The sequence below is a fragment of the Felis catus genome, chromosome B4, assembly GCF_018350175.1.
Source record: "Felis catus isolate Fca126 chromosome B4, F.catus_Fca126_mat1.0, whole genome shotgun sequence".
Classification (NCBI taxonomy): domain Eukaryota; kingdom Metazoa; phylum Chordata; class Mammalia; order Carnivora; family Felidae; genus Felis; species Felis catus.
In genome coordinates, this window is record NC_058374.1 from 124227867 (window position 1) to 124245444 (window position 17578).

The 17578-nt window shown below is 40.9% G+C and overlaps 1 protein-coding gene across 1 annotated transcript in view; it reads left to right on the forward strand.

Annotated features, from left to right (window-relative positions):
- The first annotated feature begins 1687 nt into the window (after window positions 1-1687).
- Window positions 1688-17578, forward strand: part of TXNRD1 (thioredoxin reductase 1) — a 125795-nt gene continuing 109904 nt past the window's right edge. Inside the window, exons 1-2 of the mRNA XM_006933988.5 lie at window positions 1688-1817; window positions 6952-7012. Coding sequence (XP_006934050.4) covers window positions 6973-7012 — 40 coding nt within the window. The 5' untranslated portion in view covers window positions 1688-1817; window positions 6952-6972. The remainder of the gene's footprint in view (window positions 1818-6951; window positions 7013-17578) is intronic.

A 17578-nucleotide genomic window follows, 5' to 3' on the forward strand; every position in this document is an offset into this window, starting at 1 on the left:
AAGGATACGGAGAAATAGGGGTCTTCATATGTTGCTGGTGGGAATGTAAAATAGAATTGCTGCTCTGGAAAACAGTTTGGTGGTTCCTCAGAAGATTTAACATTACCCAATTCTACTACAAGGTATTTACTCAAAAGAGTTGAAAAATGGAATTCAAAACAAAAACCTGTGCGTGAATGTTCATAGCAGCTCTATTCACAATAGCCAAAACAATCCAGATGTCCACCAACTGATGAATAGATTAAAAATATGGCATATTCATACAATGAAATACTATTTGTCAGCATAGGTGAACCTTAAACAACATTATGCTAAGTGAAAGAAGTCAGTTACAAAAGACTACATATTGTATAACTCCACAGAGTAGGGTAGCGGTTGCCTAAAGGTGGGGAAAGGGGGAGGGCTGGCTGGGGGAAAATGGGGAGCAACTTCTAATGGGTACAGGGCTTCTTTTTGGGGTGATGAAAATGTTTCAAAATTGGTTCTCGTGATGGTTACACAGCTCTGACCAAAAATCATCGAATTGTATACTTTCAGTTGGTGAATTCTATGGTATATGAATTATATGTCAATAAAGCTGTTTTTAAAAGATGCATGGGTTCTAGAGAATTATAACATACATTTGAATCCCAGCTCCATCACTTCTTGTAAGCTGTGCAAACTTGGGGAATTTGCTTAGCGTCTCTGGGTCTGTTTCCTTATTTGCAAAATAGGGATGATGGTAGAAATGCCTATCTAATGATATCCCTGTAAAGATTAAATTAGGTGATGCATACAACTATTAACCCCCTGTCTAGTTCTGAGTAAACATTAATATCAACTATGAAGATGCTGAGGAGAGTGAAGAAGAATGGATAGGTCTTAGATAAGCAGAAATGAGAGGAAATAACTTGCAGAGCAGGTCACAAGGGTAGGATTGAGCTTGGTTGGTTTGTGGGCCCTGGAGAAGATAGCTAGTTTAAAATATTTACAAGCCAGAGGTAGCAATCTCTCAGTGGTTTTGGCGGGTGGTGATGCCCAGGATGACAGTGGTGTCATGTGGGGTAACATACCACTAAGCTGGGTCATGTTTGTTGTGGTGTCCGATTGGACTGCAGCAAAATCCTGGGCAGGAAAGCGAAGAATCTGAAGAAAGTACTTTTTTTTTTTTTAAATCTTGCTGTGCCTGTGGCCTGAAGATCCTGTGTCTGCTTGTCCAGGCGTTAGTTGGTTTGAGTTGCCTAATCCTGTGCCTCTGAGCAGGGTTATGTGAGAAAGGGCCACAATCTCTGATCTTTGGCCTCCTTGCCTTTAAACCAGTGGGTAGGGTGGGGGTGGGGTAATAAGTGGCCCTCAGTGTCTAGAACCTGTTACTTACTCTCTTACCTCGGGGAGGTTCCAGACTCTTGCTGTCTTTTGTCAGGGTCCCCTGAGAACTAATCTCGAGTGTGGCAAACCAAATTGGAAATCTTGGGTGAGTTGCCAGAAGGCTCCAGTCAGGTGACAGGACTAGACGTGTAATCCATTTTAGAGTCCTTCCTCAGACTCCTTCTTTTGGTGGCTGGGGCTAAAATTGTAAGGCTTTGAGACTGAACCTAATATTAGGAAATGCATCATCATGTTTTCCTTTCTGATAATTACCATCTTTGCTTCCATTACTTGTAGCTAAGGTTCATCCCCCCAGTCCACCTTTGCCAGAACACCCAGCCACTGGTGCGAGTGGCCCCTCAAGGTCCACCAGCGCGAGGGTCTTGGACCCCAGAGCCCGGCTTAGGGCCTGTATAGACAGCCACCCTGTCGTCCTCCTCAGCAAGTCCACATGCGAGCGCTGTGCTGAGGTAAGGCTTCAACTCCTAGGAGGGGCCACAAACTGTTGCCTTCTAGAAATTTGACAGACTTTTGGGCTCAGCTGTCAACAATTGGATTTCACCTTAGGAAGTGGTTTGTGTGGATGTTTCTTCAGAGTCCCTGGAGAGTGAAGATTTGAGAACAAAAAGTTGCTTGAGTAGTCTTTTCCTGAGCTTTTGCAAAATACTGGATGTCTTCAGGTACTCAAAGTCAGGGAAAGTTGGGGTGGGGGAGTTCCCAAACCAGGTGATTTGCTCCTCATTAGGCTCGTCTACAGAGAATATTTCCCAAGATGCTGTTACTTAAGGTACTTCCAAATTTTAAGTATCTCTTCATGCTCATTATGGGGGAAAATGACTTCCCAAAGAATAAACTGTGCTTCCTACTTGGTTCTCAACCTTAGGTTATCTGAGAGAAAAGGTCAGCAATCGCAGCCATAGGGAGCATTGGTTTAATCCGGCCTGATTTAACTACAGAATGATGTCGAGAATTGAAAGACCCGATCGGGTGCTTTATAGGAAGGTTGAGGACATTCAAAGGTCACTGAAGCTTAGCTTTAAATTATACTCTGGATAGTTCCAGGACGAGACACAGTGGATTCTTAAGTAAACATAGCTGGCCTTCTGTCCAGGTTCACTTGTAATTTATAAAGTTCAATTTTTCTCTCAGCTTGTCTATCTCTTGACTTATTTCCCATCTCTCAGGGAGGCTGAATTCAGAAGCCTTTTTATTCTGAAAGTCTTACACAGAGATGGGCTTCTTGGACTCTGTGTGTGTGTGTGTGTGTGTGTGTGTGTGTGTGTGTGTGTGTGTGTGTTCTCTTGTTCTAAATAAGGAAGAAGGGAAGGTGGGCAAGCAGTGGAAACACTGAAAGTGGGCAGAACCTTTCATCTCGGTTTCTTGCCCATACATAGTCTGCTTCATTGTCACCTGAAGCTTCATCCCTATTAATGCCATCGTGGAGCGTTTTGTGTAGGACATCATATTGGGAACAGGGTTGCAAAGACATAGGAGGCACAAGTTCCATCCCGAGGGGGTTTAGTCAAACTGAGAAGGCAGATCCTAGGCTTAAAGAGGAAAATGATCTAAGGTATCCCAGGATCTAAGGTAATTCTAAATGATCAGCATAGGCGGTAAACAGAGAATTTGGTAGAGGGCTGGGTATTAGAAATCTGCCGCATAATTCTCGGCCTCTGGGAGCTTCCTCATATAGCACTGGTGGTCCTTTTAGGCTCATCTTCGTTGTTTGTGTAATCTGTGAAATGAAGGGCTTGGATTAGCTGACAATTGAGATTCCTTTTAGTTCTGAACTTAAGTGGTTGTATCATCTTTTCTGTTTCCAAATAATGATGAAGAGCCTGAACTCTGAAGTCAGAATTTGGATCTTGACTCTGTGACTTACTAGCCATGTGACCTTGGCTTTTTTCCCTCCCCTACCTGTTGTGCCTCAGATTCCTCATCTGTAAAATGTGGGTAATAATAGTACCCATCTCATAAGTTTGTCATGAGGATCAAATTAGCTAATATTTATAGAAGCCATAGAACATGCCTGGCACATAATAAATGCCCAAATAATGGTTTTTATTTTTATTTTTGTTTAAAAAAACAGCCAACCTTAATGTTTATTTATTTTTTAGAGAGAAAGAGAGACAGAGTGTGAGCAGGGGAGGGGCAGAGAGAGAGGGAGACACAGAATCCTAGGCATGCTCCAGGCTCTGAGCCGTTGGTGCAGAGCCTGACACGGGGCTCGAACTCATAAACCGCGAGATCATGACCTGAGCTGAAGTTGGATGCTTAACTGACTGAGCCACCCAGGTGTCCCTATATAATGTTTTTAAGAACTATTTTCCCTCCTGTTTTTCTATCAAGACTTCAAATCTTGGATGGTGATCTTCCTTCACCAATATTGAGGCTCAGTTAAGTGGAAATCAACAAATACCTAACTCTGTTCCAAGTACAGTTACTCCTATTATAAAGTGGTTGTTTTTTCTAAACTAACCTCTCCCTCCAAAACTCTATGCACATGGTGGTATAGTTGAAGGAACACTGTAGTTGAAAGATATCAGTTCTCATTCTGTAAATCAGTTTCCTCAACAATAAGGTTGACAACGCCACCTTATCTACTATACTTGTTAAATACACAGCTTTATTCTGAGGACCAAATAATTTCAAATCTATGTGAAAGCACTTGAAAGCCTATAGCATACACTTAGTATTAGTAGTCACCATTGAATGCCTACAGTATTTTGTCATTGAATGCCAGGCAGTGTTTTGTCACTCTACTTATATTTTAAAACACTAGTAAGGAATTGGAAAATTGCAGTCTTGACTCTGCTCTAGTTCTGCACTGAGGATACAGGATTGCTAGTAATGATGGGCAGTTTCTTTCCATGTTCCCTGACATCTCAGAGCTCTTTGATCTATAATTACACTTATTTCTACTATCTTTTCCCTGAATTCTACTAACTTCTTCATCTCCTAGCTCTCCTCCTTGACTCTGGAAAGGCAAAGTCTTCTCTTTTTTTCAGTTTTACTCAATTAAATGTACTCTGGGAATGATGGACATTTCCCAAATAAAAGTTGGGAAATAAATAAAATAAAATTTGGGAATAAATTTCCCAAATAAAATTTGTGGCAGATATTTGCATATTTATTTATTTATTTATTTGGGAAATAAATAAAATTTGGGAATAAATTTCCCAAATAAAATTTGTGGCAGATATTTGCATATTTATTGTATTAAAATATATAGTTATTCTTACAACTTTATTTAATGCCATTATCTGAATCATTCCTGGATAGGCCAGATCTTTTGGACAAATAATCCTCTGGTTTTACCTTAACCAGTACTAGTTTCTTAGCTTTTCTGAATGCATCATAGATAAGCTATTTTCAGATTTGTGCCAATTAATATGGAAATTAATTTTCAATGTCTTTGGTTGTGAAGGATGGTTAGGTGTCTCTTCTAGTAAAAATAGTGATTTTCTTCTGTGAGGATACAACTTATGTACTGACTGTTGGCGTGCCTTTTTAATTTTTGTCTTATTTTAATTTTTTATTATATTATTTTTAAAAATTACCTTGACACAGAATTTGCCCAGGTTATTTTCTTTCAGTTTTGATTTTATCATCTAGCAGTTGTGATGTGAGTAAATCAGAATTGGAGAAACTGCATTTTTAAATTGGTACTTGACCTGATGAATTTATATTTCTCTCTGGGATGAGTAATGCAATTTGCATTAATTCAAGTTGGGAAATGCCCACAGAGAAATGAAATTCTACATTAGTTAGTTTCCTGCTTGTTGCATAACACATTACTGTGTGTGCTTTGCATACATCCTACTGCGAAGACTGGGCTTTATAGTGCAGAGATAACTCTCTCCTTTTTCAGAAAATGTGGTATCTGTTCCTTATGGATATTTCAGTGGCAGATTAAAAGTATGAAGTTGGAATTAGCAAATGAGGTCTCATTACAGCTCATCTACTGCTTGACACCCAGATCCACTGCCGTTTCTCCAGAGTGTGTCTATTTTGCGGGCAAAGTTGACCATCCCCTACTCTTATCAAATAAAATATCCTGGAAACCGGTGCTGATGGTATTCAATACGGACCTTTAATCTTACGCTGTGAATCAATGCTAAAGTTTAGTCAGAATTAAAATAACCGACCTAATGGTTTCTTGAAGTAGGGTCATGTGTACCCCAGAACCGAGAGCATGTATTTTCTACATTTCACGTACTGTCAAATTTTGATACTTTTAGGAGCCGCTTTTAGGATTACTCCGTAAATATGGAAAACTTGTTTCTTGTCACAAACTGCAAATGGTTTATTTCTAAAATTAAGTCGCTAAGGAAGTCTGAAGAATCCATGATTTTATGTGTGTGTGAACTTTTTATTTTTAGTCTTCGAAAATGAGCACTGGAATATGAATTGACTTTTGTCCAGATGGTCTCCCAGCTGTAGCTTTCCTTGCTCTTTCCTTAAAGTTCTTCTTTTCTCACCCCATCGCTCTTCTAAAGGATTCTTCTGTTTTTAACTGTACCTTCAGTTCCCAGGGGGAGCTGAATCCATACTGGGGCACAGAGGCTGTCCAGAGGAGTTTAAGAGGAAGGCCACTGAGGCTGTGTGAATGAACTCGTTTTCTCATTTTTATCCAAATGTTGTATTGGGTCCTTCAAAAATGATAGAAATCTTTCAGCCTACTGTTTTTGTAGTTAAATTGGAATGAGACAAGAGTACCTTCTCTCTAGTGGCCATTTCTATAAACTCCAGGCCATAGTACTGGCCTTTGCCATTTGGTTGTAGAAGCTGGAGGAAATGTAGTTCTTTCCTAAAGCATTAATGATAGGCTATTGTGTCTTAAATATAAATGTCATTTTAAAGTCTCTTTCCTCAGTAATTTAAATGTCATTTAGTGGAGCAGATTTGGCAAAACTAACTCTTATCCTTCCAGTAAAATTTTTTTACCATTACAATTTGTGTAATCTTGAGCATGTGACTTTTGTAATTGATTTGTTGGTTGAGGTTTACTTGGCCAAAAAATAAATAATACTTTGACTATTGTAGGATGTGTTTTTTTTTTTTCTTCAGGGTTGCATGTGTGTTTTGGAAATATGGTTTTTTTTTTAATGTTTATTTATTTTGAGAGAGAGGGATAAAGAGTTCGTGAGCATGCACAAGCCGGGTGACGGGCAGAGAGGAGAGAGAGAATCCCAAGCAGGGGTTTAATCCCATGGAAATGTGAGGTCATGACCTGAGCTGAAATCAAGAGTCCATGCTTAACTCACTGAGCCCCTCAGACGCCCCTGTTTTGGAAATATTTAGTATTCCAGTGTATTTTTAAACATGGTTAGTATTAAACCCATCTTATAATGGGGTAGACGGAGTCACTCCACATGTAAAATGTATTTTATGAAGCCATACAGGTGAATCATTGAGCATAGAGTAGAGTCAACAGACTTCAAATACCCATTAAGTATCGTTACTGTCAACAGGGAGAATCTTGTGGGTTGCATAAAAATGGGCTGGTAAATTTGCAAAGGAGAGGGCTGATTAAGAGGAAAGTAAAAAGCTGGATAAAAGCCTTTTTTTTCTTTTGCCTTATTCTCCCTCTTGTTTTTCCAGGTAAAGAAGTTATTCAAGTCCATGTGTGTTCCTTATTTTTTGCTCGAACTTGATCAAGCAGGTAAGATTCTGCTTGACATGTAAATTATATCTACTGTCTGTATGTTTTACTTAATCTGTTTTGTCTGGCTTTTATTTTTCTCCTTTGAGGTTTGTATTGTTTAGTGAGCTCTCACCTGTTGATTCCTCTTTTTGACCATTTAGCTAAGCCACTCCCTGGGACTACTCGTATTTGCCTGTAGTCTACCTAGGTTGTAACCTTGGTATGAGTTTCCTGTTGTTGAAATCATTCTTCCTATTAACCTTGAGTTTAGTTACAGGTACAGTATGTACTGGTTTCATGGTAACTTTATTATTTTTACAAATTTGCCACTTTTCAAATACGAAATAGTATTTGAAAATAAAAGAGACTCCGCTAGAGAGAGAGAGAGAGAGACATGGTAATTGAGATAGAAAGCTCATTTCTGGGTCAGGAGGAAGGAGGTAGTTGTGGGGCAGGAAACTATTCTTTGATCCTTCTAAAGACAGATTCCCCGACACAGAGAGCGTCCCACCCACTGAGTGCCTGTGCTTCATGGGGACTATTCTGGGTTTGTATTCAAATTCATTAATCCTCGCAAGAACTCTACAAGGAACATATCCACATTTTACAGATGAGGAAATTGAGTTCCAGGGAAGTCAAACAACTTCCCTAAAGTCATATAAGTAGTGGAGCTATGATTTGACACAGCCTTGTTTAATTTCAAAGTCTGTGTTCTTCCCATAATACCGTGTTGTCTGTGTCCCCTCATATGATAGCATTTCTGTTCCAGAAGAACAAGGAAAGTTCTTGCCCCTAATACTCCATAGTCGATAGAAGGAAATCCCAATAATTAAAATTTCATCTGGGTCAAAAAGTAGCCTTTTAAAAATGTAAGTTTTCCTGGGAGAGTTAAGTCAACTTGCAACTTGGTGTGAATCGGGAAACCTTCAACAAACTAAACTAACAAGATAAAACAAATGAACATGTCTGTTAAGAATGGGGAAAGTCGGGAGGTAACAGTGGAGGAGGATGGGTATGGCAGAGGTACCAGATGCCCCAAAGGGGGCATGAGTCGGACGGCACAGAGTATGACAAAGGTGCCACGGGTGGATGGCAAGTCAGTAAAGGCATTTTAATTCTGGCCACACTAATCAGACAGGAAGCTCTTGCCCCTTACCGAGGAAGTGTCCGTGGATCTACGGATCACAGCTGGGCGCTCCCACCCACCCCTCGGTAAAGTCCCACCTTAAGAAAACCTGAAGTATATGAGTCGGGACAGGTTTGGCCTGAACCAGCTTCCGTAGTCGAAGGACGGGAGCCTCGTGCTGGGTGAGGGCATTGGTGATCTCTGGGTTTTCGCTTACCGCTTCATCACACATAAGAAGCTGTCTTCCTTTCCGTGCTGACTTACTGGCCGCGCAGCTTGCGGGAACAGATCAGGATTTACGGAGCCAGGCAGCATTTCTCAAAATGTCTGCACACCCCTGGGGATGCCTGTGATCTTTTGGAGGTCCTCAAGGTCAAAACTGTTTTCTAATAACGTTTAAGATGTTATTTACTGTTTTACCGTTTTGACAGTTTCGTTGACGGTGCAAAAGCCGTTGTGGGTAAAACTGCTGAAGTTTAGCATGAACCAAACTTCGCAAGTACCGCCAGATGGTACTAGTTTACATTATAGTCTTTGCCACCATACTCATAATAAAAGAAAATGGCCATTTTACCTAAGATTGTTCTCGATGAGGTAGGGAAAATCATTGCCTTTGTTGAATCTCAACCGTTTGAGCAGACATCTTTTCATGTTCTGTGTGATGAGGAAAGTACGCATAAAGTGATTTTGCTGCCGTGAAGCCTGATGGTTGTCTCCAGGAGAAGCACTTGTGCACCTCGTAGTTTGCACTGCAAACTGAACTGGCTGCTCTTCTCAGGGAACACCAGGTGTACCTTAAAGACTGACTGACAATCAAATTATTCAAATTGTTTGGATTATTCATACCAGGGTATTTAGGAAACATCTCTCCCCAAATGAACAAGGCAAGCCAGTCACTTCAGGGAGAACTACTGATCGTATTTGTTGCCCATGATAAAATTTGGGCTTTCAGATGAAAATCAGAATCTTAGAAGTTGTACCTGGCGTGTGAGCTCAATAGCTTTTCGGGACTTAAAGATTTTTCTGATGAAGTTCGATGTAACATTCACGAATGTAATTATTTTGATATTGTGTATTGAAATATGTCAGCATTTAGAAAATCTGTATACATTAGTGAATGACTGTTTTCTGAATGATCAATGTTTGATCTTACAAAGTTGTTCGTGGGTGAAAGAGCCATTCAGAGTTCAAGATACTCCAATGGTTTTTAATGTGACAGAGTATGAAACCTCATGCATCTGCTTTCGGATTCCACGTTGCAACTTACCTTTAATCAACTATTACTTGTTGAGTTTTGGTGTAGTATCAAGGAAAATCTGCAGTTATCTGAAAAATCTATTAAATATTTCTTCTTTTTTCCAACTCGTTGTCTTTGCGAGAGTGGTTTTTTTTTTCGTATGCTTCTACTGAAACAATATATTGCAATATATTGAATGCAGAAGCAGATAGGAGACTATAGCTGTCTTCAATTAAACCAGATAGACAAAAGTTTGCAAAAATGTAAAATAATGCCAACCTTCTCAATATTTTTTTGTTTTGGACAATACAGTTATTTTAAAAGTATGTTATTTAAGTTAACATGTAATGGGTTTATGAATATTTTAAGAGAATAAATAAATACTTTTAAAATATGTCAGTTTTCATTTCTAATGTGGTAAGTATTGATAGCTATAACCCATATAAACAGAAATTCTTTGGAGTCCTCGATAATTATTTAAGAGTATAAAGGGCAGGGCTCCCAGCCGGCTTAGTCTGTAGAGCATGGGACTCTTGGTCATGCAGTTATGAGTGTGAGCCCCGTGTTGGGTGTGGAGCCTACTTTAAAAAAAAAAAAAAGAACTTATATAAAAAAAAAAGAGTATAAAGGCATACTGACACCAAAAGTTTGACATCCTGAGTACTAAGGCAAGTAGGACATAGGAGTGTTAATCTAAGAACTTTGGATTCTATGCGATTTACTTGTCCTCGGCATAGGAAGAACACTGCTGAGCATGTGCTGGGCCTCAGAACCAGCCACACAGGAGAGATACGTGGTCGGGTCCGTGTCTTTAAGAAGCTGGGGATTGCAAAGCTGGACTGGGCTCGTGTGGTCTCTAAGTGCTGGTTTTGTGAAGGAATCGCTTCCATGAGGAACCCTCCACAGGCGTTATTTTCTCACCCGTGTTGGCTACCTAATCACGGTGCCTGGAGCACAGCAGGTTCTCAAAGAGCCAGGGGGTCAATTGGTGGGCAGGGGTATTCAGTATAGAATCAGGCGGGTGCTTTTCTTCATCCAGCGTGTTTATTGAGGACTTGCTGTGTACTCAGCGCTGGAAGTGGAGTAGGGAACTGTGCTCTTGCAAAATTAGACTAGCTTTGTGCCCCCCCCCCCCCAAGCAAGCCTCCTCCGCTGCTTGTAGAGCTGATGTCCGTGGCAGCCGGCACAGGGTCCCGCCTAACCGGACTGGCACTGGAGCGGCTCTGCGGAGGTCCTGATGGCAGCGGTATCATCTGTCAAGGAAAATCGGGAAGGAAAGCTGTGCTGCCAGGAGCCTGCCCTGCCACCCTGACAGTTCCTTCTTCCCTCTTCTGGGGTGTCTTTCGGACCAGTCTATACAAATTAAGGTTATTATTTGAGAACAGCTGTCCAGATCCACTCAGATCTCCCAAGATCGGTGTTGGAGAGAGAAGAGCTCAGCACCCCGGAGGCACGTGTTAGTATTTGTGTGTGGGCAGTGGTAATGGTCAAAAATGCCATCCTCCCTGTGCCAGAGGCTTATGCGTGTCCTCCTACTTAATCTTCCAAATGCCATCCGTGAGGTCCGTAGTGATATCACCTTCTTATGATGAGGAAACGAGGCTTGGAAAAGTACTCACATAGAGGAGAGTTGGCTTGCTGGTGAACCCACTGGTAATTCCTGGTGCCTCCCTTCGGTTTCCTCTGACTGCCTCCTCAGAGCCCTTCATGACTCACCCTCCCTCCTGATGTATGATGTTCGTGGTATTGATACTATGATCCGTGTTCCTGGATGTGACGGTGGCTGGTTTAACCGGAGGTTGTGCAAGCTGCCCCCGTGACGGTTGCGCCTCAGCTGCCCCTGTGGACGAGCTGCCACTCACCGGGCTTGGTGCTCTATGAAGCCTTGTATCGTGGCTTGGGTATCTGCCCGGGGGCTTTGATCTGAGGAGCAGACATCGGTGTCATCATCTTCACGTGGTCTGGTAGCTGCTGCCATGTTCTTCACCCATCGGCGTGGGAAACAGATAGAAGGTTTGAGAGGACTTGGGTGACAGTCTGCCAGAAGTGAGTATCTGGACGCCGTATGTCACTCACTGGCTCAGAGGTTCCGAAGTGTATCATCCTTGCCCCCGGCTGCCTATAGAGGGCACGGCTTTAATGCCTTCGCCGAGAGGGAAAGGAACAAACATTCGACTTATATTGATGGACTTTTTAAAATTTTTTATCTTTTTTTTTCTTTTTCTTGATGAACTTTTTTTTTTTAATGCCCGTGTTTCACATCTCTCTTACTTAATCCTCACAGTGACCTTGTGAGGTGGCTGGATTTAACTCTGCTTTATGAGTGAGGAAGCAGATACTCAGCATTTTAGTAACTTGCTCAGTGTTGCTGCGTCAAGCCCAGGCCTGTCTGATTCCCCAGCTGCCTCTCCAGGGGTTGCTGTTTTTAAACAAATAAAAACCCCTTCAGAGGTACCATAAGGAACATGGTACCCTAGACTAGCTCAGACCGTAGGGAACCCCTTCAGGGGTACCCTAGGCTAGCTCAGACCTTACCACTTTGGTATTGATGTTTATTCATTCAACAGATGTGTTTGGGCACCTGTGTATGTACTAAGCACCGATGGAGAAAAAAGATGAGGAAGGCACAGTCTCATTTTTTCAGGTCATTCTATTTGTTCCCATCTGCCTCCCCTCTAATTTCAGTGTGATCCAGTGTCTGGAAAGGCTGCAGGATCACAGAGTGCTTGTGACAGCATGTTGGACAGGTGTTTTCCTGGTGGGAAAAAAGTGGCGAGTGAGGAATTCATAGCTGTAAACAAAACAAATGAGAAAACATCATGGCTTGTTTATTTAGACTGAATCTAGTAAGGAGTGCCTGGCAGAGAGAATGATGAGAGATAAAAGTGGGAAAGTAAAGAGGCTTTGTGCTGTAGGGAGTGGGGATCCATAGAAGGTTGTTCTGTTTATTTTATGGATGGGGCTTAAAATGTTCTTTAAGCATTTTGATTTTGCCTGTAAAAATGTTCATCTTAGAGAATTTGCAGAATGCAGTAAAATGAAACACAAAGGGCACATGTAGTTATATCCAGAGAGAACCACTGTTACTGTATATGTTTTATGTATCCTATGTTCTGTTTTATTATTTAAAAATATTTTTGCATGTTATTGAAAGTTATTAATAATTTTCTCAGTTGCTATAAAATATTCCATACAGTACTTTTATGTAGCCATTCCACTAGGGTTGGATAAATAGTCTGTTGCCAGTTTTATTTGCTATTATGGAATAATAGGTTAGAAATATTTTTCTCTGTACCTAAAGTTTTTGTTGTATTTAGAATTCTTTTCATAAGACAGATTACCAGAATGGATATCTGAATCAGAGTATTAACATTTCTAAATTTCTAGAGCCTTTTAAATGATGTGTGCTAATTGATAATTGCACGAATTCAATCAGTTTTCCCCATAGTTAGTTAAGAAATGTTAAGAAATGTTAAGAAATGATAAGAACTTTTTTTTAAATATTCTTTTTTAAAAAAGTTATTTATTTATTTTGAGACGGAGAGAAAGAGAGAATGCTGGAGAGGCAGAGAGAGAGAGGGAGAGAGAGAGAATTCCCAGCAGGCTCCACACCATCAGCATGGAGCCCCACGCAAGAGCTCGAACTCCTAGACCTGGGAGGAAATCGAGATTTGGATGCTTAGCTGCCTGAGCCACCCCAGTGCCACATGATAAGAGCTTTTTCAAACTTATTGTTTGCCAATTTGAGAGGTAAAAAAAAAAAGTGTCTTTATTTTAATTTGTATTTCTTTGATATTAATGAGTCAGTTTTTAAAAGATCTGAATTGTATTTCCTTTATTGTACTCAGTTATCTGAATTGTCTGTTCATGTTCCTTATGGAATAATAATAATAATAGCAAGAAACCCTTTTATGGCAATATCGATGAGCCACTGCCCTAAGCACTTCAAATGTTAACTATTTTAATCAGAGTTCTGTGAAGCAGATATTGCTATCTCCATTTCACAGATGAGGAAACGAAGGCACAAAGAGACCAGGTAACTCGCTCATGGTCATACAAGCAGTAAGTGATACAGCTGGAACTTGAATTCCAGGGAATCCAGCTCCAAAGGCTAGGATCTTAATGCTGAACTGTGCTTTGATCTAAACTGTGCTTATGATCTTGTAGGTCACGGTGTTCCTCACTAACTTCTGTACATACACCCCCTGCCTCCAACCAGACTGCTTTTTACACCTGTTTTAGTGCTATTTGTGGAAATAACCACTGCGTTGATTGAATCAATTGTGTATGATTTGCCCTTATGTGATGGATCAAGAGGATGGAGACCAGTGGTTATGTAGCAGTCACATAAGAATTTGTACACATACACCTCTATTCAAGTAAATTTGTGTTTTGGAATGAATGCAAGATAGGTAGGGGAAGCTGAGTATCTAAGAAAACAACTCACACATGTTATGAAAGGATTTCCTTTAAATTTTTTTTTTTACATTTATTTATTTTTGAGAGACAGAGAGAGACAGAGCACAAGTGGGGAGACACAGAGAGAGGGAGACACAGATCTGAAACAGGCTCCAGGCCCTGAGCTGTGAGCACAGAGCCCGACGTGGGGCTTGAACTCACAAAACCGCAAGATCATGACCTGAGCTGAAGTTGGACACTTAACCGACTGAGCCACCCAGGCGCCCGTGAAAGGATTCCTCTTAAATAAGAAGTAGAAAATATATTTTTGTGTCACACAGACCTGGGTTCAAATCTGCACCAGGTTGGATGGGATAGTGTTGTTCCTCTGTTTGCGTTGTAAGGATTAAATAGGATAATGTTGGGATGCCCAGGTGGCTCAGTCAGTTAAGTGTGCGACTGTGGCTCAGGTCTTGATTTCATCGTTCTGTTTGTGAGTTTGAGTCCCACATCAGGTTCTCTGCTGTCAGCACAGAGCCCACTTTGGATCCTCTGTCCCCCTCTCTCTCTGCCCCTACCCAGCTCATTCTCTCTCTTCTCTCTCAAAATAAGTAAATAAACTTAAAAAAAAATAGGATAATGTTTGACTCTTGAGTACAGAGAGCAAACTGGTAGTTGCCATAGAAGAGGGAAGGAGGTGTGGAGATGGGTGAAATAGATAAAGGGGATTAAAACTACACTGAGCAATGTACAGCATTGTTGAATAATTATATGGTACACTTGAAATGAATATAACACTGTATATTAATTATAATTCAATAAAAAATAAAAATAAAAAATAGGATAATGTTTATAATGCATCTAACATAGTGTTTAATTAATGTCATCTTCCCAGTATACTCAGATATGAAAAAGTTAGATTTAGATTAAGCTTTTTATTTATTTATTATTTTTTAATGTTTATTCTTGAGAGAGAGAGAGAGAGAGAGAGAGAGAGAGAGAGAGGAAGAGGGGCAGAGAGAGAAGGAGACCCAGAATCTGAAGCAGGCTCCAGGCTCCGAGCTGTCAGCACAGAGCCCGACGTGGGCTTGAACCCTCAAACTGCGAGATCATGACCTGAGCCGAAGTCAGATGCTTAACCAGCTGAGCCACCCAGGCGCCCCTAGATTAAGCTTTTTATAAAGCAAGATAAAACTCTCTTTAATTGCCAGATATACATTCTAGTCAAGTGTTGATTCTTTTCATTCTTTGAACAAATATTTGAGGGCCCGCTCTCACACATAAATGACATGAGTTCTGTCTTTCATAGGCCCATTATCTATTGTGCATCATTAGTCATAGCTCTTTGCTCCTCTGGGCCTTTGTTTCCTCATCTGTAAAGTGGGGATTCAATGAGAATGTATGTAAAATGCCTAGCACTGTTCTTGATATACAGTCAGTGCTTAGGGGAAGCTGCTAACTCCTGTAATATTATGCAGCCATTAAAAAAATGACTCACATAGAGTTTTTAATAGCATGGGGGAATTTTCTGTACCATAATGTTTAATGAAAAAAGCCAAGAGTTTAAAATCGATTTTACAGAATAGTTCTGTCTTGCTTTTAACAGTATAGGAAAAGGACTAGAAAGAAATACACAAAATATGAATAATCCCTCAAATATTTTTGTGTATCTGTCTTGCCAGTGTAATAGACACTGAAGAAATACAGGCGAATAAAATCTGGTTCTTCGTCAGGGAAAAGTTTTGATAAGGGAGACATTCACAACCCAGTGTGGGATGAAGTGGAGGGAGAAGTCAAACCGCTTTGATTTCTGCAATGAAGATTGGAGGATGGTGGTAGCATTCGTTAAGAGAAGAGACAGGATTTAGACCAGGGAAGATGGTGAATTTGGTGTTGGACATGTGATGATTGTCCAATATGGATAGTAGGTATGTAGGTCTGGGCGAACGGAAGGTGTAGATTTGGGAGGGTTTGAACTATAGGTGAGGTGAAGAAGAACACTCAGGGAAAGTCCGTGGAGTGGAACGGGAGCCTTAGATCTTGACTGCATCTGGATGGTGAGATTTAGAATGGCTTTTCTTCTTCCTTTGCTTTCTTTCTTTCTTTCTTCTTAAAATTTCCTATAGGGACACCTGGGTGGCTCAGTCAGCTAAAATGTCCGACCTCGGCTCACGTCATGATATCACGGTTTGTGAGTTCGAGCCCCACATTGGGCTCTATGCTAATAGCTCGGAGCCTGGAGCCTGCTTTGGATTCTGTGTCTCCCTTTCTCTCTGCCCTCCCACTGCTCATGCTCTGTCTCTCTCTCTCAAAAATAAACATTAAAAAAAGTTTTAAAAATCTATAATGTGAATGTGTTTCCTACAATGTAACATAAGTGTCTTAGTTAGGATTAGGTTTGGCCACATGTGACAGGAGACCCAAAATGACAGTGGCTGATACTAGACATAAGCTCATTTCTCCCTCACTTAAAAGAAGTCGAGATAGAGGTAGTCTGTCCAGGGCTTGCATGGTACTCCACAGTGCTGGATCCCATGTTGAGTCTACCTGTGTTCATGGTCCACAGTCCTCAGCAGTTGTCTTCCATTTTATGTTCCAAGATGGGGGGTCCAAATTTTGGCCATCGCTTGAAAGAAGAGCTGAAGGAGGGCATGTCCTTTCCACTCAAGAACATATCCTGAAAGTTGCACTTGATATTTTGCTTATGTTGTATTGGCCAGAATTTGGTCACTTAGTCATATATGTGTGCTGAAAGGAGACGGGGAAATGAAACCTTTATTTTGGGAGTCAAGTGCACAGTGAAAAACCAAGAGTCCAGTTAATGATGCTAATAACATCTTGGGATTGCCTACAGAATAGCTGAGATTGGTTCATCTGAAGATAATGATAATAATTTCCATATAAACCATGCATTTGTCTCCTATTTATTTATTTTTTTATTTTGTAAGTGTTTTATTTATTTTTGAGAGACAGAGTGTGTGGGGGGGAGGGGCAGAGAGCAAGAGGGACAGGATCTGAAGCGGGCTCTGCACTGATAGCAGTGAGCCTGATGCGGGGCTCAAACTCACAAGCTGTGAGATCATGCCCTGGGCTGAAATCAGGCGCTCAACCGACTGAGCCACCCGGGTGCCCCTTTCTCCTAGTTAAATCATAAGTATAGAGGCGCCATACCATGGTTATTGTATAATGGTAGTGAGCTGGCAAATACTTTGCTGTCTTAGAAAGACCAGTGACTGAACAGTGACTGAACAGTGACTGAACAATGACTGAACTAGAGGCCTAGTCAACTAACGTAATGGTTAACATTGAACCTTATCAAGGGGAATAGGAGGTAGTCCAGCCTTACCCATTGCAATACAGCATCAAAAGAGTTTCTGAGATTATTGAAAGATTATTACAGATATTGTAGATCTGTAGATTAAGAAGTTCAGAAACATTCTGGTGGAGAACTACAATGTTCTCATTTATCTTTACAGTGGAAAAGTTGGTCTTAATACATCTACGGTGGTAAATGAGACATAGATCACTCTCAGTTCAAATCAGGGTCTGGAGTACGGGTTGCCAACCGGCAAGATCCGAGGCCACTTCATGAGGTGACTGTAGCCCTCCACCAATGACTTGTAGTCATCAACTGTCTTGGGATTCTGGAATTTTGGCACTTGGGGAAATTAGAGAGGGATCTTCTTCTTGGTATCAACTACCTAATAGGGTTTAAAATTTAGAAACTAACAATGGTAATAAACTGTATGGCTGTTCTTTCATAGGATCCAAAAGCTATGGATCACTATTAATGAGTACTCACACAACCCCTTGGCTGGCGGTA